The sequence below is a fragment of the Nymphaea colorata genome, chromosome 4 (assembly GCF_008831285.2).
Source record: "Nymphaea colorata isolate Beijing-Zhang1983 chromosome 4, ASM883128v2, whole genome shotgun sequence".
Classification (NCBI taxonomy): Eukaryota; Viridiplantae; Streptophyta; class Magnoliopsida; order Nymphaeales; family Nymphaeaceae; genus Nymphaea; species Nymphaea colorata.
This window is the reverse complement of record NC_045141.1, coordinates 26243122-26269386: the sequence shown is the minus strand read 5'-3', so window position 1 is coordinate 26269386 and position 26265 is coordinate 26243122. Positions and strand designations below refer to the sequence as shown.

Here is a 26265-nt window from a genome sequence, read left to right as displayed (position 1 = left end):
AGGTGCCCAATTAAAGAAGTAGCAGTAGAAATGTTGATTCATTCAACATCACAATCAAAGGGTGCCACTGTAGGAGGTGCCCAATTAAAAATCTGTTGAAATCTGGCGAGCACAATGACAACAGTTAACAAATGTGACAAAAGTAGCACAATCAGATAAGAGCATGTGGATAGTTAATTGCAGCGGAAATGTACAGTTGCACTTAGATGTGAACGGAGAAGTATCCTGAAAGTGTAGCACAAGTTAAAGCTCCATGGCCTCTAAATGGCCACGTATGTGGTCCGGTGCAACCAGCAGAGACATCGATAGACAGGGACACGAATGGCGCTATTATTTTACCACTTTTTACTATTTAATTTTTGTAATAATATTGTTCAATGAGAAAGTATTTTAGTATATCCCAAAAACGTCCTGTCATTTAAAAAAATTAAAAGAAGGTGTTCCTTCGTGTTCCGTAATTTTCAAAACATATCTGAACTCATGATCAGTGAGACCTGCAACACTGCTCTTATACTTCCTGATTTGATCAGCATAGCTTATAAGCTGGCTACTTCCTGCTACAACAGTTAGATGCCTGCAACTTCAAGCGAGAAATTGGAAGAGCGAAACTTAACATTCAGGGGCTCGTATATAATTAAATTTCGAGGATCTCCATTAATGGCAGCATGTCTGCCTCGATGCATAAGGAGCTCGACAACGGCCCAAGGTTTGTGATCAAGTCAAATATTTCAACAACTTAGATCTAAAACCTGGGCTAAGGTCCATAGTTTTTCAGATTTGCATTGATGAAAGAACTAATCTAATTAAAGTTTTATAGCAAGGGAGAGGAAGGGAGAGATGATCTTGACAATGAACGTATATCTCCGGATTAGCTATAGAGGGATCTCATATCAAGATTTATCGATCATAAATGACGACTGCATGTAAAATTATGTGTTCTTAGACTCTAAGAATCTTATGTTGAAGGTGATCAAGTGTTAAATACATAGGATGCATGTCTTTGTGTCAACTGTCGATTGCCTAATCGAAGATTGCTTAATTATAACATTATAAAGAGTGAGGGGGAGAGAGAGGGACTGTAATATTTGTAGGTTTAGTAGAAAGAGAAGGGGCGGACATAGGAATTAGCCCTTAGGGGTGCCAGATTGTCATGCGACAAAATGAATATGATTTTTAAAATTCTTTTACGAGGCCATTACCTTTTTTTCAAAAGTTTTACAGGCCCAAAATTCATATTTTTGAAAAATTTAATGAGTAAATTTTATTTTCCCAAATGTGAAGGGGAACCATTTTCCTGCAGCCTTCACCCCCGCCCCCACCCCCTTGTCTCCATCTTAATGAAGAGTATTTCATCCTACTACTCAACAAGGGCTAGAAGCGGCCCCAAGGTAGGGCCCTTATGGGCCTTGGCCCCATGTAAAAAAAATTACATGTAGTTTTTAAAAAAATTTCACTTGACTTGTCTTATATAAAAATTTTAAAAAATGATATTTTGGTCATAGTAAAAAATTAGAAACTTTAATTCAAACCTCCTCATGAAAAATTTAATTTCTGGCTCTACCTACAATCTAGTGAAGGAAATTACTTGAGGGATGAAAATACCTTTTGAGAAGACATATTTGATGTCCTTTTTGCCTTTTAGGATGATGTGGAGTTGTTTTTCATATTTGAGTTGTCTCTATTGGAGATCATCGAACAGCTGTTACAGTATCTAGAGAACCCAGTATAAGAAGAATCAAACGTAGAGCTTCGTTCTATTGCCCTGATCCCTCTTTTACTCAGCGATCCTGTGCTCTTAAATCTTTTCCAGCTGTTAAAGCTTGCTTGTCTTCTTTATTTCCCTTTTGATTCACGTTTGATGTTAAGAATTCACAAAAGGATATCTTTGAACTGTCTCACATCTCTCTTATTTTTGTCATTTGGTGTGTTTGTGTATTATGAGTTCTCATGCATCGTGACCTTCTTTCCCTTTCTTAGTAACAGAACTTAGTTGATTTACATGCCCGTGGCTTCTCTTTTGCATTTGGTATCACCTTTGTTTCGTTGACAAACATTTATGGGTCGTTTTCTGGAAGGTAATGGATATTTGTTCTGAAACTTTTCCAGGAAAAGTTGCCATCGTTTCTGTTTACGCATAGAATGAGCTCAACAGCTTGCATTATCTCCTTTCCCTGAAGCCATGAAAGAAGGTAGAATAGATGTTCTCTATTTTCTTGACTGCAAATATTTGTTAGTTCTGTGACTAATCCTTGACAAGAATAATCATTGGCAGCGCACATTGGCAGTTATATGAATGCATGCACTTGCACATTTTTTCTTTGTATAATATTGTCAGAAGCGCGTTTCTATCTTGATGTTCTCATCATGTTTATTTCTGGTTTCAAATCTCAAACACCAATTCTGCAGGTACCTTTTCTTGTTTCTAAAGTTCATGGCTTCAGTGATCCCAACGATTGACTATGGCTATACAACTGACTTTGATATTGGAAAAGCCAACTGATCATGACTAAGAAGTAATCGTACGTTGATCATTGCCTTTGAAGTTTTATAGAAAATCATGCTAGAACAGTTCTACCTATACTGCCGCCCCTCATGCAGACGTAACTGTTGGTTTTCTTTTCTTTTCTTTGTTCACTTTGTCCTGTTTCTTGAAGTTGTAAATCATTCTTGTCATCCATGAGAGTAGCATTTTGCATGGTAATTAACTATAGAATATAATTTGACATGTTCTGTATTGCTTAATTGTGGTATCGGTTATGTTCACTGTATAGTATGTCGCGGGCGAATATGAGACCTGTACAGCAGAGGGACTTTCTCTTTGTGAGAAGGGATTTCTTTCAGTCTCTCGATGCACATTATGCAGTTATCGTTTTGGAGTATGCAACCTGTGATCTGTTCTTTCATCTGTAATGCATTCAAATGGGGTAAGTATTAGAGGCTCTGCTGGCCTCCTGTGCAACGTTCTTTGGGCTTGATGAAGTACTGCCGTCCAAGGACAACGTCGACATGAAGGAAGAATTTGTCTGGTCATGTTTGTCCAGGGTACAAATGAACAAAACGTAATTGCTTAGATTAAAGAACTTGACAAAATTTTTATTATTTGTTTATGGTTTAGTTTGTTACCTACCTCAGCACTCATTTTAAGCACTTGTGTTCCTGTCAATTCTCGTGCCAACCTGAGTTAAAAAGGACGATTTGTCCTTCTACTAACAACTTCTTTCGGGTCGAAATGATCCTTAGCAAAGTTTGCTGTTATATGTCTGCATTATTGTTTCTCACATAGGCGCAAGGGCTCCGGAACCCAAATGAGAGAGGAGGAAGGAACAGAAAGAAGCCGACGAGGTTAGCGAAGTGTTGTTATCTGTGGTATTGTTCGTGAGGAAGGATCCCATGTTATTTATTGTTTATATGATTTCGACTACCTGCTTTTGCAGGAAGAAAGAAAAAGTAAGGAACCATGAAAAAAAAAATTCACCCGCACAATATAAACTCTAGAGAAAGAGTTTAGAGCTCGAAAATAAGAACAAGGAGGCGAATGCATCACGAAAATGGAAATGACGTATGACCATGGTTCACGAGGATCATGATGATGAAGATGACGATCGGTCATCGGCACCAGGGCTATGGAAGATGGACCTTCCAGGCCTGGAGGTGGTGCTGTAGCAGCCATTGATGACGGATGAGAGGAGGTAAGGTGGGGCGTCGAGGGCGAGCCATCGGCGGACGTAGAAGGCGGATTGGCTGCAGCCCATGTGAGGGCCCGTGGCGGTCACCTCCAGGTAGTCGCAGAACCAGCCTGAGTGCTGCCCTTGGCCGTCGGATGTCAGGTTGAGGTAGCAGATCGGACGGTCAAGGCACCTCCCCATCCCGCTGAACACGTCGAGGTTGCCGCGCTCGAAATAATCGTGGCCGTCCTCCATGAGCCCCCAAGTCTCCAGGTTGGCTACGTGCACCCCATGCTCCTCGCCGGAAGAGTCGGAGATGGTGACGGAGATCTTGGAGTCAGTTCCACCTTTAAGTATGGACCCCGTCTGCACATAGACGGTGTAGACGCACCCCTCGTCCTGCTCTGACACGGAGGTGTTATCGGATATGATGATGATAAGAAATGATGCACTATGGTTCCCTACGATGATGGTGATGATGTTGTTGCTTATGAATCTTATGGTGATGGTTTTAGTCATCATGCTCCGACCAAGAATCTGTGGAGCCTGAAGGATGTCATCTCTGGGGATCTTTTATCAAAAGAAATTATAGATCACTTCTAATCTATTCCATTAACGATGCACGAGTTACATCTTCCCACTATCGACTCATTGATTAGAGAAAGAACATACGTACAAATTTAAGATATTTGTTCTTTCTCAAACCCATTAGTCCATAGTGGGGAGATATAACTGGTGCATCTTTTAGGTAAAAGATTGGAAGTGAACTATAATTTCTGTTGAAAACCATAGGTTTGAGATCTTTAGTGTCTCTGTTCTCATGTCAGGCCCCTCAAGGTCTGCATGTTCACCGTGCAAGGCAGTGCTAAACGTAAGGGGGTCATGAATTTGGTAAGCATCACATATTTAGGAAGAGAGAAAGACAACCCACAAAATGAAAATTAACTAATGAAATCCTGCCTCGATAGACAAGTCACCAAATATCACAAAAATCTTCAAGAAAAGGTATAACAGCAAAACAGAAAATTCCAACAGCATGGAAATGGATGAGAGAGAAAGAGTTGAACTTACAGCACGCGCGATGAAGGGGGCATTCAAGATCAGCAGGAAGGCGAAGGGTACCAAGGGGAGAGCAGCAGCAGCTAGGTTGTGGCTGACGGGAGCCATCTTCTTTTCCTCTACTCTTCTGATCGTATCACTGATAGTGATGCTGATACAAGGGCCTTTATAGAACAAAACAGCAGCTGCCCTAGTATCCCCTTTCTCTTTCCTTCTTTTTTATTTTCTCTCTATCTATTTTTCTTTCCCAAGTATTTGCCCAATGCTGGGAGCGTCCGTTGGTGGAATTAGTCAAGTTTGCTAAAAGTAACAGGCTCCACTTAGTGATCTTTGGGAATCCAATTCACAATCTAAGTCCTCAATGAAATATCCATATTTGTATCGGATTTTAAGTAGCTGGACTAAGATTCAGTTTTAGGTAATTGAATCCAAATCTCAGTGCGAATCTGAATCCGGTGTCAGGAGCACCCATATTAATGCCCAAAGCTTTCAGGGCTCAGACTTACAACAGTTGAGCAAAGAGTTCCTCCAGTTGGGTGTACATTGACCTCAATTAGACTTGTAATTCTCATATTCAGGTCTTTAAAGTAAATTTCGAAATGTCCGTTCTGGTTCTTATCAGAGCAGGACCAAATTTTGAGTAATAATTTGAACTTATGTTAGTTGATTACTTATGATGCCCTGCATTTCGAATGCGGACTCAGATGTACCTTATTGGAACTGTACCTGAATTTGGATTCACTTTTTTGTATATTGCAGTTTCAGATTCAAAGCTGACAGGTGAGTTCTCAATTACTATGGCATCCCAGCATGGTATGGCAGCATAGGGCTGGAGATGTGTCTGATTCAGTTGGGATATGGGCTCTAGTGAATATCATGTGACCTAATCTGCGGTGACTGGAAGAAGACATTTTGAGTCATGATTCAGCACAAGCTATATGATAGATTCACATGCATGTGTTTTTAGCCACCATGCCTACAAATGTCTTTTTTCTTTGAAAAAGTAATTAATATCAAAAAAGATATTTCCCAAAAATTTTGGGTGTTTTAAAAAGATACAAGGAAATATGTGGAAAAAACATGATGACAAATACGAACATATACAGAGAACTGCTAATTTTGAAAGTAATATTCTAAAAGGAGTAGAGTTACTTTGGTTCTTTGAGAGACAATGGGAAAAGCATGAACAAGCCGATGAAATTTATCCAGAAGTAACTACACGACACCAAGTGTTGCTATCTCTACAAGCATTATTACCTTTACTAAATTTGAAAGTGTCTAAGTTTAAGGGGGCATTTGGATGACACCCCAAAACCAGGTTTTTTTTTTAGGTAAAAACCTATTGCCTCCAAACCAGGTTCTTGGAGTCATTGAGTGCTAAGTTTGAGGAAATCCCATTGTTTTTATAAAAAGGATGAAAAGCCTGGCCCTCCTCAAGTTCTTCAAAAACAAAGCTTTCGTGTCTCACTCAAACAAACAAACAAAGATTCTAAATCCCATTAAAAAAAAACTTGGCCTTCGTAAAACCAAGTTTTCATAAAATTGGGTGTTTTGTTATACGAGGGTGACATCCAAAGCCCCTTAGGGTTTAACGCACCTTTCCTTTCTTAATGCGTCCACGCAGCTAATCCCTAATTTGATGAAACCACATTACTGTATGTTGAAAAGAACCCCATATCTTCGAGTAACTTCAGTAAATGTACTGAGTTGAGTAAGAAATGTAACACCAAATCACGCGGCCATTCACATTCGTATAGACAATGGTACTGTATCTCTAATTCCAGAAAGACTAGTTGCATACATGTGTTTCCACAGACTTTGTACCAACTTCATTCAAATTAGGCTTCGACTTAGGGACTGATCATGGCGATAGAAACGTTCGAACTGCTTTTCCCTGATCTCGAATCCATGCATGTAAATGTGCCAAACACAGTGCTGTTTATCAAAAAAAAGTTAGGGGGGAGCGCCGCGCCAGTGATCTACCCAATAATCAAAGCCTCTATGGCTGTTGGAATTATGTCAGTTAACATCCAAGGCATATATCGAGCCAAAAGATATGGAGCAACAAGTCGACAGTTGAATATTTTGATAAATAACTGCAATGACATATACTGTGGTTGGAAGGGGGATTCAAAGAAGGCGATTTTGGAAGCGGAAAGGCGTTGAAGCGCTCTTTATTTTGTATCTCCAAGTGAAGCAAATCAGCTAGCTATGATTTCCTAGTAACTGGTAGCCGCCAATCCAGGAAATGGAAGCTAACTGTATTTTTCTTGAATCTCAAAATATAAACTTCCTTTAGTTGCCACAGATATCTTCCAAACCGGGCCCTGTATATTCTCAAAGAAATCCTGCCCTTCTCATCCTAGCGGTACAGCTCCAAACAAAGAGTGAACACATGAAACGTATGAAAAAACGATTCTCGTCCAAGCACAAACATGAGAAGGGAAAATAAAATATACACCAGAAACGCAAGAAATGGTATAGCTTCAGAAATCAATGGAAGAACTATCAAGTCGACTTCTGGACAAAGCACCTCCAGGAGAACAAAGAGAAGGATGAGAAAATGGACAAAGAACTGACGTGCTTTTGTGAGAACCTTTCAAAGGGGGAGCTCCTTTTCTGCTGAGGAAGACCACTTCAAGGTGGCCAATCCCACCAGTTAAAATTTAGGACCATGTTGAATCGATTGATACCAACAGTTAAAAATGAATGAAACTCGCCTATGATCTATTTAGGGTGTATTAATTTTCTTCCACCATTGAAAACTCTATGGTGTAAAATTTCTCAGAATAGTTATAAGATCTTTTCTAAGCATCCCAAGGAACTTGTTTAAGATCACACGATTACATACGGATGAAATTAGAATGAGGACGTAATAGCTTAGTTTCTGAGATGTGATTGCACAAAATATGTGCAATTAGATTGCACCGATACCTGATTTTTTTAACAGAAACTAGACCAACTCTAAAAATTTTACAAACCATTTCAGCAGAAGTCAAGCAGTATTCATTAAAACCTAAGGCTGACTCAAGTGCCCCCCGTACCGCGCGAAATCGTCGCTTATTACGCCTAATCTACTACCAGAGTCTCGCGTCATCACGAATTTCTCTATAATGAATTCAGAATAGGGAAACTGGTATAAAAATTTCAAGTTAGCATACACATTACAGAACAACAATTAGTAACCGATCAGTGTTCTTTTCATTGCCCACAAGACGAAAAAGATACAGCAAAAGTACCGGAGGGAGAAGATAAACAAACAGGACGAACCGCAACAATGATGGTGCATTGCCTCTGATCCAACAATCTTCCATCCTTAATCTCCGTCGACCAACAAGCAAATACATAAACCACCCAACAATTGCAAAGTCTGTTGATTCATTCTGGGTGGAAATTGAAAAGAAAAGCAACAGGAAAATAAATTACCAGAAACTACAGAACGAAGAACTGAATGCATTTCACAGGTCCGCATGCGTGAGTGGATTTTCAATTTCCAACTCAAGGGAGAGACACATACACACATCACCTTTTATCAACCGTTCACATCAATACGCACAGACATAATAGCAATCAACAGGAGAGGCAAGAGGGCGACGACAGTGCAAGTTTCTAACCGTGAAGGAACTCAGAGCATTTTTCCCTGATCCACCGGATGCCCTTGCGAAAGGAGGCTTTCACCTTGCCCTCCACGGCATATACCTTGTAGCTCGCCACACGTCTCCTGCGCTTCGATTCTGCATTGTTGAAGCCCCAGGACTGGATGATGGAGGCGCCCTTTCTCTTGCTGTTGCTGCAAGCCACGGAGCCAGCAAACGGTGGTGGGGAGGAGCTAGAAGCCAGACAAGTTTGGTTACCATTGAACGTCTTCCTCCTCACGACCTCATTTACTTTGTGCCCATATGTTCTGAATTGGCTTATCTCCCCCATCAAGAGACGGGGGAAGAAACCAGACCCAAAAAAAAAGGGAGAGAAACAGAGAGGAAGATGGTGGGGTCGTGAAGCAGAGACCAGACCCAAAAAAAGGGACAGGACGGTAAGGAGAGTTTGTGGGGGAGAGAGAGAAAGAGGTTGTTTCGGTGATGAGATTGGTTTGACCTGGCCTTGTGGGAGGGAGGGGAAGGAGGCCGTTTGCCAACAGAAAGATGAACGCGAAAACAAAATTGGAAGAAGTTTTCTGCAAAAATAGTGCGTGTTGTAGGCTTCGAATTTCAAAAAAAATATTTATTCTATAAATTTTTCATAATAATTTTTTTCGAAACAAAGAGTTTGAAGTATTTTCATTTCAGACTAAATTAAACCCCAGCGAATAACAGTCTAAATTTAAACAATTTTCAAAAAAATAAATGGTAAATTTTCAAACTAGCTCCGCTCCTCATGAAAAGTCCCTCTTTAGTACTCGTATTTTCAAAAATTTTTACTATGGCCAAATTGAAAAATTTCAAGGTAAAATTTTTATTTTTTCAAAATCTGGAGCGAAGATATTTTCAAGTGTTTGATCTTTTTCTTTCTCCCTCCCTCTCTAATGCCAATCGAGGATCTGATGGAGATCCTCATTCCATTTGGGTAACGTTATACCAAATAAGATAAAGGTCTAGTAAATGCATAGTTATACCAGTTTAAATTTTGACCCAAAAAAAAAAAAATCCATTCAAATATTTCAACTGGGTTAGAAGCAAATGCTAGAGAGTGTTTGATAATATCGAAGAACATTATTATTATTTTTAAAAAATATATACTCTTAAAATGCATCATCTAAAACACGAGATTTTTGTTTCAAGAAGCATAATACAGCTATAAATATTGGTTTTAGATTCCACAACTTAAAGTTAGAGATAAATTACACATGTTTCTTGAAACAAATGATCTTAAAACTATGTTATCAAAACATGCGTTTCAACTGGTATCGTGAAAAATCGATTTATGAACCGAATTGGTAAGGCTGCCGATTTGGTGAATTAGTTGTGAATCAATCAATGTCATTAAAAAGTAATTTTAAAACAAACAGAAAATGTACAACAAATACATAAAAAAAGAATTAACATATAATAAAATTTTAGTTGAAACTCGACACGCAGCACACTTGAATCGGCCACTAAATAATTCGATCATTTTGCCAGCAATTCGATTAGAAAATAACGCATATTTTAGAAAGCACTGTTGGAACCAAACGTCTTCTCTCTTATTCCTGCATGAACTTATGTTATTTTCTTCCCGTGTATTTAGGTTCCTCTTATTCGACCCGGTCCAAAACTCCACTTGGAGGAAACAAACCGTCTAGTAGATAAGGCGGCAAATTCAGAAACTGTATTTTGAAAAATTGGCGGGAGTCTCGACTTTGAACACCTAAAATACCCTCGAAGGAGAAGGTAACTCCTCTTCTTCGCAAAAAAAAAAAAAACAATTTCAGAAATTCGATTTCCATGAGCTTCCGCTCATCTTTCTCGATGCAATTTTATGTTCCCCGTCATTCTTTCCGTTTGGGATTATGCCCTAGTCGCGAATGATAGAAGCATCTGAGGATTTCTCTAAATCTCGAAATTATGTCTTCACGCCTGGATGTGTTCACTCAGTTTGATGTTCGATCTCTAAATGCCGCTGGAGTTTAGGATTTATCTTGTTATTCTTACCATGTCCGTTTTTGGATTTTTTTGCTCCAGGTGGGATTGGATTTTCATGATTTGTATACGAATTCCATAAAATTTCGTTTTAACAATTGTATGTGACCGATGATTTCCCTGAGATTGGGTTCTGATTTTGGGTATTTCTTCTTTCGTTCGTTCATCGGAATTTCTGTCGCACTGGAGCAAAATTGAACCGATTCTTATTTTTCTCCCTTTCTTTTATATAGATAGATGAAGCTAGTTCAAATAGCTCAACGGACACGAGATATTCGAGGAGGGTTTCCATCGGGAATAGCTTCCGATGAATGTCAATGATGAAGCCGGATCCTCCATTCGTTCGTTTCTTGGCATTCTAAGCCAGAGTTTCAAACTTGGGGAGAAATTATCAAGCCATAAGTCTGCCTGCGCCATCTCGTGGATGGGCAGCTTGCGGAAGAAGGTAATGTTATTAGTAGCTTTCTGTTCTTCTGCGACCTTAAGATTGTGCATAAAATGGCGGGGCAAGATGTCTTGAATTCTTGAGACGTTCTGTCGGCTTCCGATCCAAGGACGGTTAGGGGACGTCTCATGACATTCTCCATCGAACCACGTTAATTCTTTCTTCTTTTATTGCAGGATTTTGGTCCCACTTTCGGGAATGGGACACGAACGAAGGAAGAGAATCTCTCGTAGTGTCTATCCGAGACGTCCTCCTTCTTGCTCTCAAGCACGCGGATGGCCAATCTATTCTCCGTTATCTGTTGTGCGCAAGTGTATGCGTCTGCCTGCTTTTCTGATTTGTGCTGTTATTGGTTTCAGATCTTGAACGGCGGAAGTTTTCTTTCTCTTATAAATTCAGCTGTAGAATTGATTGAGTTTCAGGATTTGTTGTTTCTGTATTGGATGCTTCAGATTCTTGGTGGCGAAAATCTTCGGTTCCGTTGCTAAAGAACTTTGGTAATTTACAAGGGAATGGTTCGTGGTGCTTCTCGTTTCAGATTCTGGGTGGTGAAAATTCTCCGCTCCCTTCTTTAGACATGAGGTAGATATACTTGTTGACTCGTTAAATTACTACCATTTGACTGATCATTCTCTTAAAAGTAGGACTAGGAGGCTACGTTTGATTTGAATATTAACTAGTTGCTAATTGAAAAATGTTAAAATTATGAGAATCGATAAAATCTTCCAATAATCCTCGAGGTAAATGGATCGAGATCACCATTATCGATGTATAATGCAACTATTTTTTACCATCGAGATAAATGATCCCTACCCTTTTTCGATTAGTTTGAGCCTTATAATTTATTAGTTATTTTATTTTGTTATATCCTGACGAATCTCTTCATTTGCGATAAGCTGCTATTTTTTTTTGTATTTTGTCTTAAAAAACAAGCATCTAAATTCTTCCTTTTTGTTTTGATTTGGCCGGTCCTGCGAATCTTTAGAAAAGCGTCGATTTTGACGACATTGGTTAAAAGTGGTTGTCAATGTCTGCTGGGTAAGATTTTGCCGCATGTGAAACATGATCCACACCTAGTGCGCAGTAGAAGGTTGGCGAAGCAGAAGCCTTGAAAACTAATGAACATCTGAACAGCTGCAGCGCACTAGAGGTTATACGTTTTTTCAGGTTGATAAGTTTTCATACGTCTAGAAAACTTGAATAAGTTTCCTTGTCATAAAAAAGAAAGCTCTCCCCGCCCCGGAAGATTTTCCCTTTACCCTTTTGTTGCTTGAAATGATGGGGATGTGGCAACTCTTTTAAGTGCATGCGTGGTTGAACACGAGATCATGCACGTGTATCAATCTGGGGCATATATTGTGCGAATCCTGGAACGCCCACCAATATCTTCACCGTCCGTTGACCCTATCTCACTCCTGTCAGTGGTGCAGCCACTACTGTGGAGGTGCTGCAAATTGATAACTCACCATATACAGTTGATGACGATGGCTTCTGATCGTCATAAGAAGCGTTGAGGATGTTCAGGCATTTCCCCACTTTTAGTCGGTAGGTCATATGATCTGGTTTTTCATGTCATGATCAAGTAATCTTGCCTTCCGTCATCTGCCCGTTTAATTGTACATAAAAGTTTTGCTTGATTTTCTAAAGCTTCCGCAAAAGATGATTTAAGATGAATGAATTTTGATTTTAGTACTCAGGAAACATGACAACTTTTCATCGACAAAAGTAAATTCTTGATAATTAACAAGGGTGTGTTTCTAAAAATTTTTGCCAACTATCAACACCACCCCCAAACCCAAACGGTAATACTCAACCTATGGAGGTATGCCGCAAAAGCGTTAACATTCATCTCTCTGATTTCTAAAATTAGCTATGCATACTTAACATGGATGATATTTAAGAATATGAGAAATGAGAAATTTTCGGCGTGCTACTAAACTCAATCTACAAGTAGCCTGGTCGTCCTCACATTGTTGTGCCTACGAAGGAACATACAAGTTGGTAGCGTTGCATTGACCAACTCATCTTAACCGTCATATGGTTAATGTGGAAGTAACTCTTGCTATGTTCTATATATAGGGAGGAAACTACCGATCTAGACTTTGGACTTGTTGGATTTACTGACCAAGAGATGCTATATGTAAATTGAACTTGTGAGTTCTTCTCTGATCTTTTTTGTCTCTGTAGCGAAGGAGATGTGCGGACAGTATTGACCTCTTAATTTGCCTCCTTGGGTGTAGAAGCTTTAACCTGATCCACATAACCAGGCGGTCCGCTGCAAACGAGAACCATGTACCCATACTTTATTCGACTTTCTCAGATGCAAGCAATCACGGATAACATTCTAGTGCTGGGACACGCGTTCTGTCCCCAAATATCTATTACTTAACGTTGCAAGATAATGGTTGTTTTATATCAGTAGGCAATCCATGGAATCATCTTGCAACTCTCTTTGTGTGTTCAATGTTCTTCATCTTGTCCTTGTCGCTTTAGTACCCTTCTTCTCCGAATTCCGTAGGTCGACCAGACCGAAACTGCCATGGTTCATGAACTTCTTTAGAACGTCCTGGTCCAGTCATATATGTGTATCTTCTACTGAGGTGTCCCGACATTGCCATTAGAATTCTTGTCCAATCCGACATTCCCATTTAGAATTCTTTCTGTTTGTCTACTGTGACTGCGCTTGGTGATCACAGTCACGCCCTTCTCTCTCTCCCCCTCTCTCTCTCTCTCTCTCTCCTCCCCCACATACACATCCCTTCCTGTGTATTTAAATCGCCAGCACCATTTATGTCATTTATAGACGACAAATACAAAAAAAAAAAGGATGAAATGTCTATCAAGTGAAAGACCGAAAATTTATTGAACCTTTGGCTGCTTGTTTTCGTCCCCGTCAGGTGGTTATGAATTCCCGAAATCTTGCAGCTCGTTCAAGCAAGATGCCGCTTTAGTCCAAATTGCGCGCCTGGACGTTATGTACGTGAAAGTGAGCGGTGATGACTGATGAGGCGTTCTTTTCCATTGGAACAGCACTGAGTGAATGGGATAGATGGATGATAAGTTGCGGCATCTCAACCGAGGGACTTGGTTCGGATCCCATGGACGTCCCCGAAAAAAACAAAAAAAAAAAAAAAAGTGGTTCTGCTTATCTTGGTATTTGTTTTCTCTTTTATTAATATTTGGCTTTGCTGTTTGACCGAGCATTATCAGCTTTTGTTGCTTTGCTTTCGTCTGTTCTACGCCTTCCACTTCCGGCAATTTTCTTTGGTGGGGTCATCAAATCTTGTTGAAGAGGCACTATCAGACTCCAGGTTTTGCAGGAAAGGATTGATCGGATGGTCTTAATCGTCGTTTCAGGACATCGAATATCTCATCCTTCGATAGGGTTGAGTATTGCATTTTTATTCCAAAAATATTAATTTAGTTCCACCTGAGGACCGTTTCTGCTTGAATCAAGTTTAAAGACCTACCGTTCGATAAACTCGGCGTCTTCATGCGGTAAGTTGGCATTCCGGTAAATTATAAACTTGAACTCTTGTCAACTAGTTTTTGCTGTCAAAATAAATAGATCTATGTTATTTGTGAGCATTTGTTAATAATGGGCGACTAAATTGTGCTTGATTAAAGTTCAGTTGCTTTTAATCCACCGATTTGGTAGCTGTCAACTTGCTCTCTCGGAACTTCGCTTAATAAATAGGTAGACAGAAATGTTTGTGGAACAGATTTCGCTTTTTCACGACCAGGCAATATTATAAGATAATTTTAATGTGTGAATACTGAAAGCGACGCTCTAGCTTCATTGGTGTATCAAATACCAACACTACTTCTAAACAGATGTATAGGCCTTGAGATTTCTCCATATTATTGTGGTTGATCTATGCATTGCACATCTTTCCCGAGACAACTATAAATGTTGCTTTCGTACTAAAAGGAACATCATATCCCGACATCTGGTTCCTACCTACTTGTAAGAGTTTCGCCAAATTCTTTGCATTGCGTTTGAAGGACAACTTCTTCATTAGTTCCAGGCCAACCATTCCCTGGCAGCCGTTTTTCTTTCTTGACTAGTATGCTGCCAGTCGATTAGGAAGTAGCACCTGTTTTCCTGTCATTCAGAAGCTTGAATTGCACGAATAGCCTTCAGATTTGTTGGTCCCTAAGGATGATCAAGGTACCTGCTATGAGGGCCTATCGACCAAGGCTTTCAAAGTATCACGCAGTTGCTCGTGGAAGTGCTTGTTCTTGATTCTATAGTTTTGCAAACTTATATTTGGTATTCTTCCATGGTTGCAGTACTTTCGGCCTTCCGTTCTGCTGAAAAAGTGGCATATTGATAAGCCTAATGTGTATAACGTTAATGAGCATGAACATGTTACAGAGACTGAGGGTTGTGGTAAGTGAATTTGTGAACTTCCCTTCTGATTTTCTTTCAGTTTCCACCTTGCTCTAATGAGTGCGATACTCTGTCTCAAAATGCAAGCAACATAAAAAGGACCCTATCAGGAAAGTTCATTGAAACGATGTGGCAACCGAAATTCAAGGTTCTGGTATTGATGAGTTCCATTGATCAGGACAATGAATCATGATAAACGATCCAATTTTGTCATGTTCCTTCAAATCAAAAGCCACAAAATTTTGCAGCTACATGTGCCCCTTTGGTCACGAGGGAAATTTATTGCAGATCCAGTTGTTAGGAAATAGAAAATAGAATGTTCGGTATATACTCTGTGTGTGTGTCTATTATTTGGCTACAAAGACATGGTTATCTTCAGTAAAGTTTTCATAAGATAAACTGCTTACTGACCCTTCAAAATACGTTGTTATAAATTTCTCTTTCCATTTGTTAACATCAAGGGCTGCACTTCTGTTATCAACTAGAGATAGGTAGGTAATTTTTCTTTATGCTTTCGTGAACCGTTATTGTGGTCTAAACATAAGAGCTAAGAATTGGATATTTATGTAAAGGATGTTGCATTTGTGTGACTTTTTTGTTGCATGTACTTGTCTCCTTTGCCATGAATATCGTTATATAAATAGGACATTTATATTGCATATACTTGTTCATTTGGCATCTTGATTAACCAGCTTACGTTAGTTACCTGATGTATAGCTTTTGACCTTGTTGCCATCCCCAATCGCATGACATCTGCGTTTGTATCTTACAGAGTCCCCATTGGAGGATTGTATATTGAGCTTTAGGAGAGGAAAAGCAGAGACTTTCCTCGTTGAATACACAACTAAAAGAGAGATAAGGTCTGGCAATTGGTCTATTACAATACCGACTTTTATGAAGGCCTTTTGTTAGATATAGGACCCTGATCCACAGCATAATTTAACTACTTTGTATTGCAGCGTGACAATAGGAACGTGGAACGTTGCGGGAAGACATCCGTATGGACCTCTTGATATTGGCGAATGGCTTTGCACACAAGAATCTGCAGACATGTATGTAATCGGGTAAGTACTCGGTTTGCGGTTGAATCTTTGAACCAGCTCATACCGCATAACCCTTGGGCCTTGCCCCTTCCCTGTTGATGAAATTCTGCTGTTTCACCTGATAGTGAACTTCCGGCTTTGTAGTTTCCAAGAGGTGGTTGCTCTGAATGCCGGAAATGTGTTAGGTGCAGCAGATAGCAGCCCAATCCCAAAATGGGAGACTACCATTTACAGAACCCTTAATCAGATTCAGAGAGGGCAAACGGAGGACAAAGGCTATGCTCCCCACTCACCAGTACTATCTTCTGCTGCCGATGAGCATGATGACGGCGTTCAGATTCCCAACAAAGATTTGATAAGCGGCAACCGTCCATGCTCTCCTGGACTTGACGGAGTTAACGGATCATGGTGGCCAGAATATCCAACGCGTTCAGCTGTGCAAGGTAATTTACGTCATGGACAATAAAACCTTTTAGTAGAGTAGTTCTGTAGTCTGGAGTCTAACAAAATCGTGGACCAACTTGGTTTTACTTGTCAAAGTTGAAGACTCAACAACATGATGGAAAGAGCCTTGTAGCTCAGGAACCTTGGTTCCTTCTGGCCAGAGGCGGAACGGTTCTCTTTCTATTGCCTCAAGAATGCTTCTGACGTTATAACTCGTGCAGATTTTAACCACGAAACATCTTCCGATATTCAAGTGGATAAATGGAGTGATGCAGCTGAACAGGAACGCAATATGCTTTGTCCCAGATATGTACGCCTAATCGGCAAGCAGATGGTCGGAATATACGTCTCGATATGGGTCCATCAGAAACTGAGAAGGCACATAAACAATCTGAAGGTTTCTCCAGTTGGAGTTGGCCTCATGGGCTATGTCAGAAACAAGGTCCTCCATCTGGTTCTCAAAGCCATGCTAATGAGTCAAGGTCATGCTCATTTTAACTTTCCATTCACAAGTAGCCTATGTGTTGCAGGGCTCTGTTTCAGTCAGCATGTCTCTATTCCAGACAAAATTGTGCTTCGTTTGTTCTCACCTGACATCTGGCCAAAAGGATGGTCATAGAGAACGTCGCAACCGCGATGTTAGTGAAATATTGCGGCGTACAAAATTCCCTTCTGCAACTGATGCTGAACAGCCAAAAACAATCCCTTCACACAAGTAAGAGCAACTTTGACATTTACATATTGTTGATTTTGATGCTCAACATTTTGGACGTTTATGCAAGCGCTCTTCCCAAATTTAAGTCGGAACTGGTTGCATTGTCCTCTGCAGTTCAACCGGTAGTGTTCTTGCATAAGTTGATTAGACCTTTGATAAGTTTGTCCATAAAATGGAACTGTACCACTGAGACGTGCTATTCTGATGTCAACGACTAGAAAATTACGTCAGTGTCGCATATAATAGCTGCTACGGTTCAAAGCATGTTTTTGTTGAACCAATGTGCAGGTTTCTTAGTTCCACTGAACTTGTTCATGCTACATGTCTTTGTTGAGCCAATGTGCAGATTAGCTCCAGTAGGAAAAATATGAAACTTGCACGCTTGCAGATTCTGGGCAAGAAGAAATAATCTCTTGCTGCATTCATTTTAAATGTAATAGATGCGGCCTACGGCATTTCACCAGGACCTCGTTTTGTTTAGGACAAGAACCTATTTCTGTTTTTCCTAATTTAAGGTCCTTTTCCGTTGACAAGTTCTTAACATCCTGGAATCCAGAAGGTAATGGCAACCTTATGAATTACGACGCCCATAAGAATTGCCACTCGAGTTAGTTCCAATGTGTTCTTTTGACCCTTGACATAATCCAGTGTTCACAAAGTAAGTTTCCACACGAAATAACCGTGTGAAATTGTGGAGCATGCACACATCACAGAAACTTGCATATACCCTGCCGCACAGGCTACTTCGCACCTAAGAAAAGTTAAGGTGGCACTTGATGACATCCGGAGCTAGATATGAAATTTTTTGATGAATATTGGCTTGTCCTTCCGTGTTGATGGCTGGGACCTTGCATTTTTTGTCCTTCCGTCGTGTTGATGGCTGGGACCTTGCATTTTTCTATCTCAAAAAGCCACAGCTTGGAGCATCCGCCACCTGAGAAAAAGAACATGGATGGGGCTAATGCCATGCATCCTTCGATCGTCACCTAGAAAATCCTGTCCCTTTTCTGGAGGGCCTGAATGGCACCCTTAAGCAATTTTCCAGCTAGTCACCAGCCATAAATGGCGGGAAAGCCGTCAGGTCACACTGCCTGAATGCTTCTCCTGGCTGGATGATGCCAACCTGATCGTTTTCAGCCAGTCCTTGGGTTACTAGGAGAACAGAGGGACTAGGCCGGTTCATCTGTTGAATTTGCTTAGTTTATTTCTTCAAAATTACGCCGATTATTAACCATGTGTTTGTCATGTCGCCTTCTATTGTCGGCTATCGTCGTCCTGCAGTCAAATCTTCTGGTTTGGGGACTTAAATTACCGCCTCGACATGGGTGATGCAGAAGTACGGCAGCTTGTTGCTGAGAGGCGATGGGATGAGCTCATCAAGAATGATCAGGTAAGACTCTGCCACCATGCACCGCGACCATGAAATGATGCAGAGAAATCTGAAAAACATCACTTTTTAGTTGCACATTTCAATTTGAATTCACAAACCAAAAACTGAGAGATGGGATGCCCTTGAAGGTTTCTTCCATGGGAGTCCGCAAATGCTTCCTAATTTATCAATTTTGCTCCTTATGATGGTTATTTATATCTAGTGCAGCTTTACAGAGAGATGGGGACGGGTTGCATATTTGATGGATGGAAGGAGGGACGGATATATTTTGCTCCAACTTACAAGTATAAATTCAATTCAGATAAATATTCTGGTGAAGCTACAAAGGAAGGAGAGAAGCATCGGTCACCTGCCTGGTAATTCTTCAAAATTTGCATGCCGTCAATGTTAAAAAATATAAAAGCTGTTTAAGATGTTACCGTAGGATGCGTATGTTGCACGTTAATTTGTGTTTATGTACGCGTGATTCTTGTTGTGTGAATCCCTGAACACCCAAGAGAGATTCTCAGGGCCAGGAACGCATGCCTTGATCATTGAACTGTAGAGGTTTTTTCAATTTGACGGCTTTAAGCCAGCATATTACCGCGACAGATTTTGGACGAATCATTGACTAATACATGCTGCAACAGGTGTGACCGCATCCTCTGGTTTGGGAAAGGAATCAGACAGATTTCTTACACTACAGCAGAACTCAAGCTATCTGATCATCGACCTGTTAGTTCCATGTTCTTGTTGGAGGTCGATGTCCAGCACAGGCTTTCATTCAGTTGACAATCTCGCTGACAGGGACACTGAAAATGATGCATCCCCAATTTTAATATCCAAACTTCCAAAGCCCAAATTCATTCAATTTGAAGCAGAATTAATCCCTTAACACCGTTATGCTCTGTGTGCACCATCAAAATGCCATTGTTGGTCCAGGCGTTTGATTCCTGCGCAGGCAACGTCCAACTCCCATTTCCTTCCAGGAAGACCCTCCGGTAGCGGTTGACCGTGGGCTGCCGACGGATTCTTCCTATCGATCTCGTGCTTCAAACGATTGCTAATGTCAATTTTAATTGACCAAGTTCATGTCCTTTCTTCCGATTTAAAGCTCTTCACCCAGTTGTTTTGTGCTTTTGAATGGAACTGTAATTAACTTTATTTTTACATTTTTTTTATTGATTGATACCTCCATCAAATTTGACATATTTCGGCCGTCGATCTTGTGACATCGATCTCTACTTTAATCAATTTCCAATAGATGGGTATAGAAAAATCGTTAAATGGTTGCATGTTAAACCGAAGATGTCGGACGCTTACCTGACAGCTAAAACTTAAAAATTTGTTGCTAAAGAGCAGCCACTACATTGGTATTAAGTGATGGTTTATATTAATTTTAGTGACAACTTAGAGTCCTGTAATAGAAGAATTTTTATATTTTAACTGTCAACAACCACCTACCATCCGATAGTGTTGACTCTTCCCTAAACTTAATCCTGATTAGTAATCAGGTTTCTTCACCTGTCCCGGCAGTAAACTAGTTTGGGAGTAGATTGGTAATCGAGCAAAACCAACATGTTGGTTATCCTGGTCCCAAGCCCCACATAGATGTGGGGTTTGGATCAAGAAAAGTCCCCCCACAGATTTTCGTATATCTTCCCCTCCCCACTCTTAGTTGTTGGAAAAAGAAACTTGTTATAATCTTCGAAAAAGGATTTGATTTGGCCCCTGCGGAAAAACTATAAGGAAAACGTAGATTGGCCTATGAAAACTTTTCAGAAAGTATTTTAAATTTTAAAATGATTAAATCTTTAAACCGCTTACCAGCTTCCCATCATGCAAGGGGGCTCCCACATTGATTTTGTGAGCAACAAATTCAATGTCAGGTGGTAACTGATCAGGTATGAAGTGGTCGAACCCAAAGCAAAATTTTACTGATTAATTGCATGCTTTTCTGGCTAAATGTGCCGAGCATCCCTTGCTGAACAGAAAGTTTCTGTAGCTTTTCTGATCGCCCCAATAAAGTATGCACATATTAGGTATTGAACTTTAAGGCATCCCTAAAAAACTTGACAAGGTGAAGCATAATTATGTGAGCGACCGTATAATCAACATCACGATGGTCATCGTGAAGCGAAATTCTACCACGCATTTACTGATTTACGCAACCGACAGGACTACAGTCAAACAATTGACACCATCCTTTCCTTTGAAATTTTGGCTGCCCAGTTGAAAGCGACAATGAGTATCATCTTGTACGAGGGAAGATGCAACCGGCAGAGTAAATATATGATTATATATGGAAGAATATCAAGAAAGCAACCAAACCCCAATCCAAAGAAACCACCAATACAGGCAGCAGCTTGTCGTCTCTATGGCTCCATCCTTGGGAATCAATTTCAGAGAAAGTAGATATGTGGAGGTTAGATCCATGATACACAAGAAATGTTTGTTGCAGGAAAAGAACCAGGCAGTCCTCAACACAACTGCTGAAGAAACTGTAAAAAGGGCGATGCAAGGGCACGAAAAGAATTAAGTTGAAAGCCTGACATCTTTTACTCGAATAAACAATTGGGCGGTAGGCACGACAGTTGGAAGTAGCTTCATCTACCGCTAAAGATGTATTTTCTTCTTCTGTATTTTTTTCACAGATAAAAACAGTCAGGTTCAAGATACGGAGGGCAGGTCAAGAGTAAGGTGTATAAGATATGGGGGAGGCAGTCTTCCTCTCTTGTGCAAATCAGTAATCGAGAATGGAGCTCAAGTGGAAACTCGCGGCTTCAGTCTCTGTGTTAGTCTTGAGTTTCTTCATCTGTGGAGTTGGTGCAGGAGAGTTGTTCGAGGGCTACTACAGTGAGTCATGCCCTCTTGCAGAAGAAATAGTGAGGCATCATGTCAAGGCTGAGCTCCTCAGGGATCCAAGTATGGCTGCTGCTTTGCTTCGGCTTCAGTTCCATGATTGCTTTGTTCAGGTAGCTCATCCAACTTTTCTTGCACTGTCTCTGTATTTTTAGCTTCGCTTTTTTCCATACAGAGTCTGCAGCTTGTATGCATGGCATCCATATGTGCAGGGATGTGACGGATCAGTGATGCTGGACAACACTCCAATCCTGTTGAGCGAGAAGGAAGCAGTGCCCAACAAACGGTCAGTGAGAGGGTTCGAACTCATTGATCGGATCAAGTTCTCATTGGAAGAAGCCTGTCCTCAAACAGTCTCATGTGCCGACACCCTCGTTATGATTTCTCGCGACTCGGTGCACCTAGTAAGCTCCACACCTTTTTTTTTCTCCTATAACCCTGCAAAGACCAAACCATTTACTAGGCCTATGGCTTTGAGTTCTAAGCTTCTTATGCGAAGTTTTTGCATTATAATATGCTATGCAACTGATCATAACGATCATGATATATGTGTGGTCAAGTGCATATTTTGAAATACAATATATGGTCGTGTGTGAGAGTGAGATATAAATGTGCTTTTCAGGTTGAACAGTTTTGAGTATACACTGACAGACCTGAATCTGATCTATCATTTTGACCATGACATCAAAAAAGCTGGTTAAGCAACTCATCTGGTTCAATCTTTATCTTACTCTAGAGATCCGGAATGCAGAAATGGCATATCAGGATTCAGATGGGATATCTGACCATGTAGATCGCTTGTATGTCATTTTCTTCGATGACTGCTACATTTTTGTCGTTAGAACTGGTAATGAGCCAAATGATTGATGACTTGCCTAACACTTAACCTGTTTCAGCTCAATAATGGATCGAGGTACATATTTTAAATGTTCTTTATGATGCCGTATAGTATTAAAATTCATGTTGTAGAAGGTGCAAAGCAAGGATTGCAAAATAAAACGTCTGGCCAGCCTTAGTGATTAAAAACAGTTGATTTCGCCCATGCATGTACTAACCAGAAAGGAGAAGGTACTGCATCTGCAAACAGTCATATTGAGTGGTTGCAACTTGTCATTATATATATATATATATATATATATATATATATAAGTTGGTAAAAGACCAGACCACTTGGGTAAGAGACAACTCATACCTGTTGAAATTAATTATTAAAATATTTCTTTTAGAATCTAACCTTATAGATAAGATCTTAAGAGTGATTTGATGAGAAACATATATTAAATTCATTTTTTTACTTAAATAATGGTTTTTTAATATTAAAAAATGAACTTCCCTTATAACATCAAAATTTTGGTAGTATAAAGATCAGTTCTTTTTTACAAAAATGACTTGAACTAAAGTGTGATTTATAATAAATTAGTGTCTATAAACACATTAGAAGGTTAATAGTTTGTTTAAAACACTTTGGTTTATTTACCCAAGTGGTCTTATATATATATATATATATATTCTCAAGCTGCAATAACAACTTCAATTCAAAATACCCATATAACTCTTGTTTTATTTCTACCCAAATTTAACATTCATTGTGAAGTAACGAACGAAGAAAGGAAAGACAGTTGTTAAAATGTTGGATGGGCAAAAGCTTCCCTTATTGCAGAATTCAAGTCAAGGCTTGCTAATCCTCATTGTCTTGAGTTAGATGACCGATTTATATTATGACAAGGTTTCCCATTGGCTTCTTTGTCTGTTTTCTCATGATAAGAGAGGAGGTCCATATTGGACTGTCGAGTTGGGACGCAAAGACTCATTAACAGCAAGCTTCTCAGGTGCAAACCAGCTTATTCCAGCACCAAATTCAACCATGGAGACCCTCATCAGGAAATTCGCAGATCAAGGCCTGGACAAGCGAGACTTGGTCGTACTGTCAGGTATACCATCAACGCCAATCCCCTGAACATTCTATGTGAATAAAGCTCAATAGAGACTCATCCTCTAACTTCTTAAAATTTTGAGAGCTGCAAGTGCACTAACATGGCATATGCATGGATTCAAGAAAGAGGAGCCACAATGTCTCCCAGAAGCCTGAAGTTGGGAACCACTTTTTACCTACAAATATATTTTGATGTTAATGGATGGAGAACTGACAAGCAATCCAAATGCAAACAGGAGCACATACGATTGGTAGATCAAGATGTGTAAGCTTCAGGCAGTGGATCTATGAACACAGCTATGACTACCCTCGTTATGCAGTGAACGACTACGTGTACAGGCAGATCTTGCGATCTATATGTCCAGTATCAGGAGGTGATGACATACGAACATCACTTGATTTAAGGACTGCAGCAAGCTTTGACAACCAGTACTTCATCAATCTCTTAAGTGGAAAGGGATTGCTAGCTTCAGACAGGAAGCTTGTTTCTCAAGATGCAGATGATGAGATAGCATATTGGGTGTGGGCTTATGCATACGACCAGCAATTGTTTTTCAGACACTTTGTGGAGTCCATGCTGAGGATGACGAGGGTCAATCCACTCACAGCAAGTGAAGGGGAAATCAGAGAGTACTGCCGTTACACGAATTCTTATTTTGGGCAGAATGCAGAGTTGAGACAAGCAGTCAAGGCAAGAAGAGTTCAAGAGGTCAATGAAGAAAACTAGCTCTCTTCTCTCTCTCTCTCTTTGTGATGTGCATGTAAAGTCAGGCAAATGATGGTTCAGTAGTAAAAATAGGAAACAGCAATTTAATACATAATGCAATTTCGACAGCAAGACCTTTTGGTAATCGAGTGACCTATTTCGAAACATCTCACCTCACCTGTCATAAACAACAAAGGCTCCCTGTTCAAGCACATTGTTCGCCATAGCAATGAAACTCTGGGCATCCGAAACTGCAGCTTTTTATTCTTTTCCTGTTCTTTTTTTGGGTCGGATGCAAACAAGTGCCTTTTATCGTCTCTCAAAACATCATTGTATTAAAAGTCTACTTAACAATTTGTTTTCTTCTTTATTTGCTCAAAAGTTTGCACATGGAAGAACAAGACTACAGGAGGCACATGATCCTAGGAATGCTTTAAGTTATATAACAGTTAGCCATGATGAAAAAAGTGATACTTCATGAGAAATTCAAATGACCAATAGAGACCACGCGCAGAAGAGGTTTACAGATGACAGGAGCAAATAAATTCTTCTCTCACCATAGTCGACCATCCAGAAAACGAGCACTGGGTTTCATCTATGACACTAGAATTCAGTCAAGCAAACAGCACAGGCTTGAGAGTTTGCACTTCAAGCATGATATGAAACCCATGTTGGTCTCATCCTGAACATTTATAGACGCTGATGCAGTAGGGAAACAGGAACAAGTAGGTGGCCTAATTTCTATGTTCCTTTGTTTTAATTTGCAGTAGCCAAGTATCCAACCATATGATTCTTCATAAAATATGGTGCAAGTAGTAGATTGCAAAAGATGGATGAAGTTGAATTTTCCAAATATCTAGAAATCGTTCCTGACAAGGGGATGAATTAAGCACATAATGCATCACAACAGAAGACAACTTGCAAATAAACTAGGAAGCACATGACTGGTAGTTGGATGCTTTCCTTATTTGAAACGATAAAGACTTGCTTGCATCATGTAGCCAAGGAGCTGTGCCATAGACGTGGAGTCATATTGAAACAAAAGAAACCATGAAACCATTTAATATCTCAACTCTCGGAATACTAATGTGTTTCCACAATATCTTGACATACGGACTCCTGATTTTCCCACCTTAGTATCTAGACTAACCAAGCGCACTTCCTTTTTCTTCCAGAACGCAGACATTGGACCTATGTGAGTATGGTTTTGCAACATGCCTCAATAGTTGAAAGCAAATCATTGCTTCTGGTTCGAGCATGTAATCAGATAATCCAGCAAATGATGAAGGGAAACAGATGCAAGATATCAGGCTGGATTCGGTAACTCCTAATCTCATCGTCAATACTATACAACCCAGCAATGGTATCATGTAAAGAAAGACCGTGAAATGGTTCAAACAGAAAGAAGAAATCAAAGTTATCTTAGCAGCATGATACAAGCATTTAAGGCAAGGCGCCTAAATCAAATTCAAAATCTTGTAATAAAAAATCTGAAACAAGAAATGGAAACCAGTCATCGAGATTGTGATGATTGAGATCGTGGACGTAGGAAAACCTTTGAAGAAATTTTCCTCTATCCACCCTTTCCCTTTCAGTATTCAATTATTCCATCCCGCTGCTGGATCAATTAATATCAGATGGATGCACATTCTTTTCAAGCTCCCTTATTCAGCCATGGGATTTCCTTGGTTGGTCCCCACAAGAACAGATGGAACCATGAAGGACCGCACAAAGCTATCTCTACTCAAAATTCCTATATATGAAATAAATCCATATATCTAAGCTTCTCTTCGCTAACCTGATAATGAGACTTGCGTAAGTGAGTTGCACTTCCACATGATTTAGCCAACTGAAACTTTAAAGCAACGTTCTGCGCTCTGTTACATTCTAAAAAGAAAAAAAGAACAGCGAAAGATTCATAAATCTGGAAAGCAGCATGCAATTCTATCCGATAAAAGCAGCAAGCAACAAGCAACAAGCAACAAGCAACAAGCAAGAAAGGTATACAAGCTTTTG

General features: G+C 40.0%; 3 protein-coding genes across 5 annotated transcripts; 2 read left to right on the top strand and 1 right to left on the bottom strand.

The window, feature by feature from the left end:
• Nucleotides 1-3452: 3452 nt before the first annotated feature.
• On the bottom strand, nt 3453-4913 carry LOC116253496 (PLAT domain-containing protein 3-like). The gene is made up of 2 exons (XM_031628327.1): nt 4737-4913; nt 3453-4064 (listed from the first exon to the last, which is right to left on the bottom strand). The coding sequence occupies exons 1-2, from the start codon at nt 4830-4832 to the stop codon at nt 3582-3584; spliced, it is 579 nt and encodes a 192-aa protein (XP_031484187.1). The 5' UTR covers nt 4833-4913; the 3' UTR covers nt 3453-3581.
• Nucleotides 4914-13930: 9017 nt separating this feature from the next.
• LOC116253095 (type I inositol polyphosphate 5-phosphatase 2-like) lies at nt 13931-19980 on the top strand. 3 transcript variants are annotated; one of them, XM_050077519.1, is made up of 10 exons: nt 13931-14282; nt 15078-15177; nt 15950-16037; nt 16137-16241; nt 16365-16663; nt 16886-17106; nt 17195-17379; nt 18661-18769; nt 18972-19125; nt 19399-19980. In XM_050077519.1, exons 4-10 carry the CDS (start codon nt 16228-16230, stop codon nt 19641-19643), a joined length of 1227 nt encoding a protein of 408 aa, XP_049933476.1. In that variant the 5' UTR covers nt 13931-14282; nt 15078-15177; nt 15950-16037; nt 16137-16227; the 3' UTR covers nt 19644-19980. The 3 variants fall into 3 exon arrangements, with proteins under 3 accessions (XP_049933476.1, XP_031483717.1, XP_049933475.1); XM_031627857.2 differs by lacking the exon at nt 13931-14282 and adding an exon at nt 14734-14955 and having other exon boundaries at nt 18977-19125; XM_050077518.1 differs by lacking the exon at nt 13931-14282 and adding an exon at nt 14734-14955.
• Nucleotides 19981-21082: 1102 nt separating this feature from the next.
• LOC116252206 (peroxidase 20) lies at nt 21083-24630 on the top strand. Its single transcript, XM_031626327.2, has 4 exons — nt 21083-21723; nt 21823-22014; nt 23376-23541; nt 23780-24630. The coding sequence occupies exons 1-4, from the start codon at nt 21505-21507 to the stop codon at nt 24268-24270; spliced, it is 1068 nt and encodes a 355-aa protein (XP_031482187.1). The 5' UTR covers nt 21083-21504; the 3' UTR covers nt 24271-24630.
• The last annotated feature ends 1635 nt before the right edge of the window (nt 24631-26265 follow it).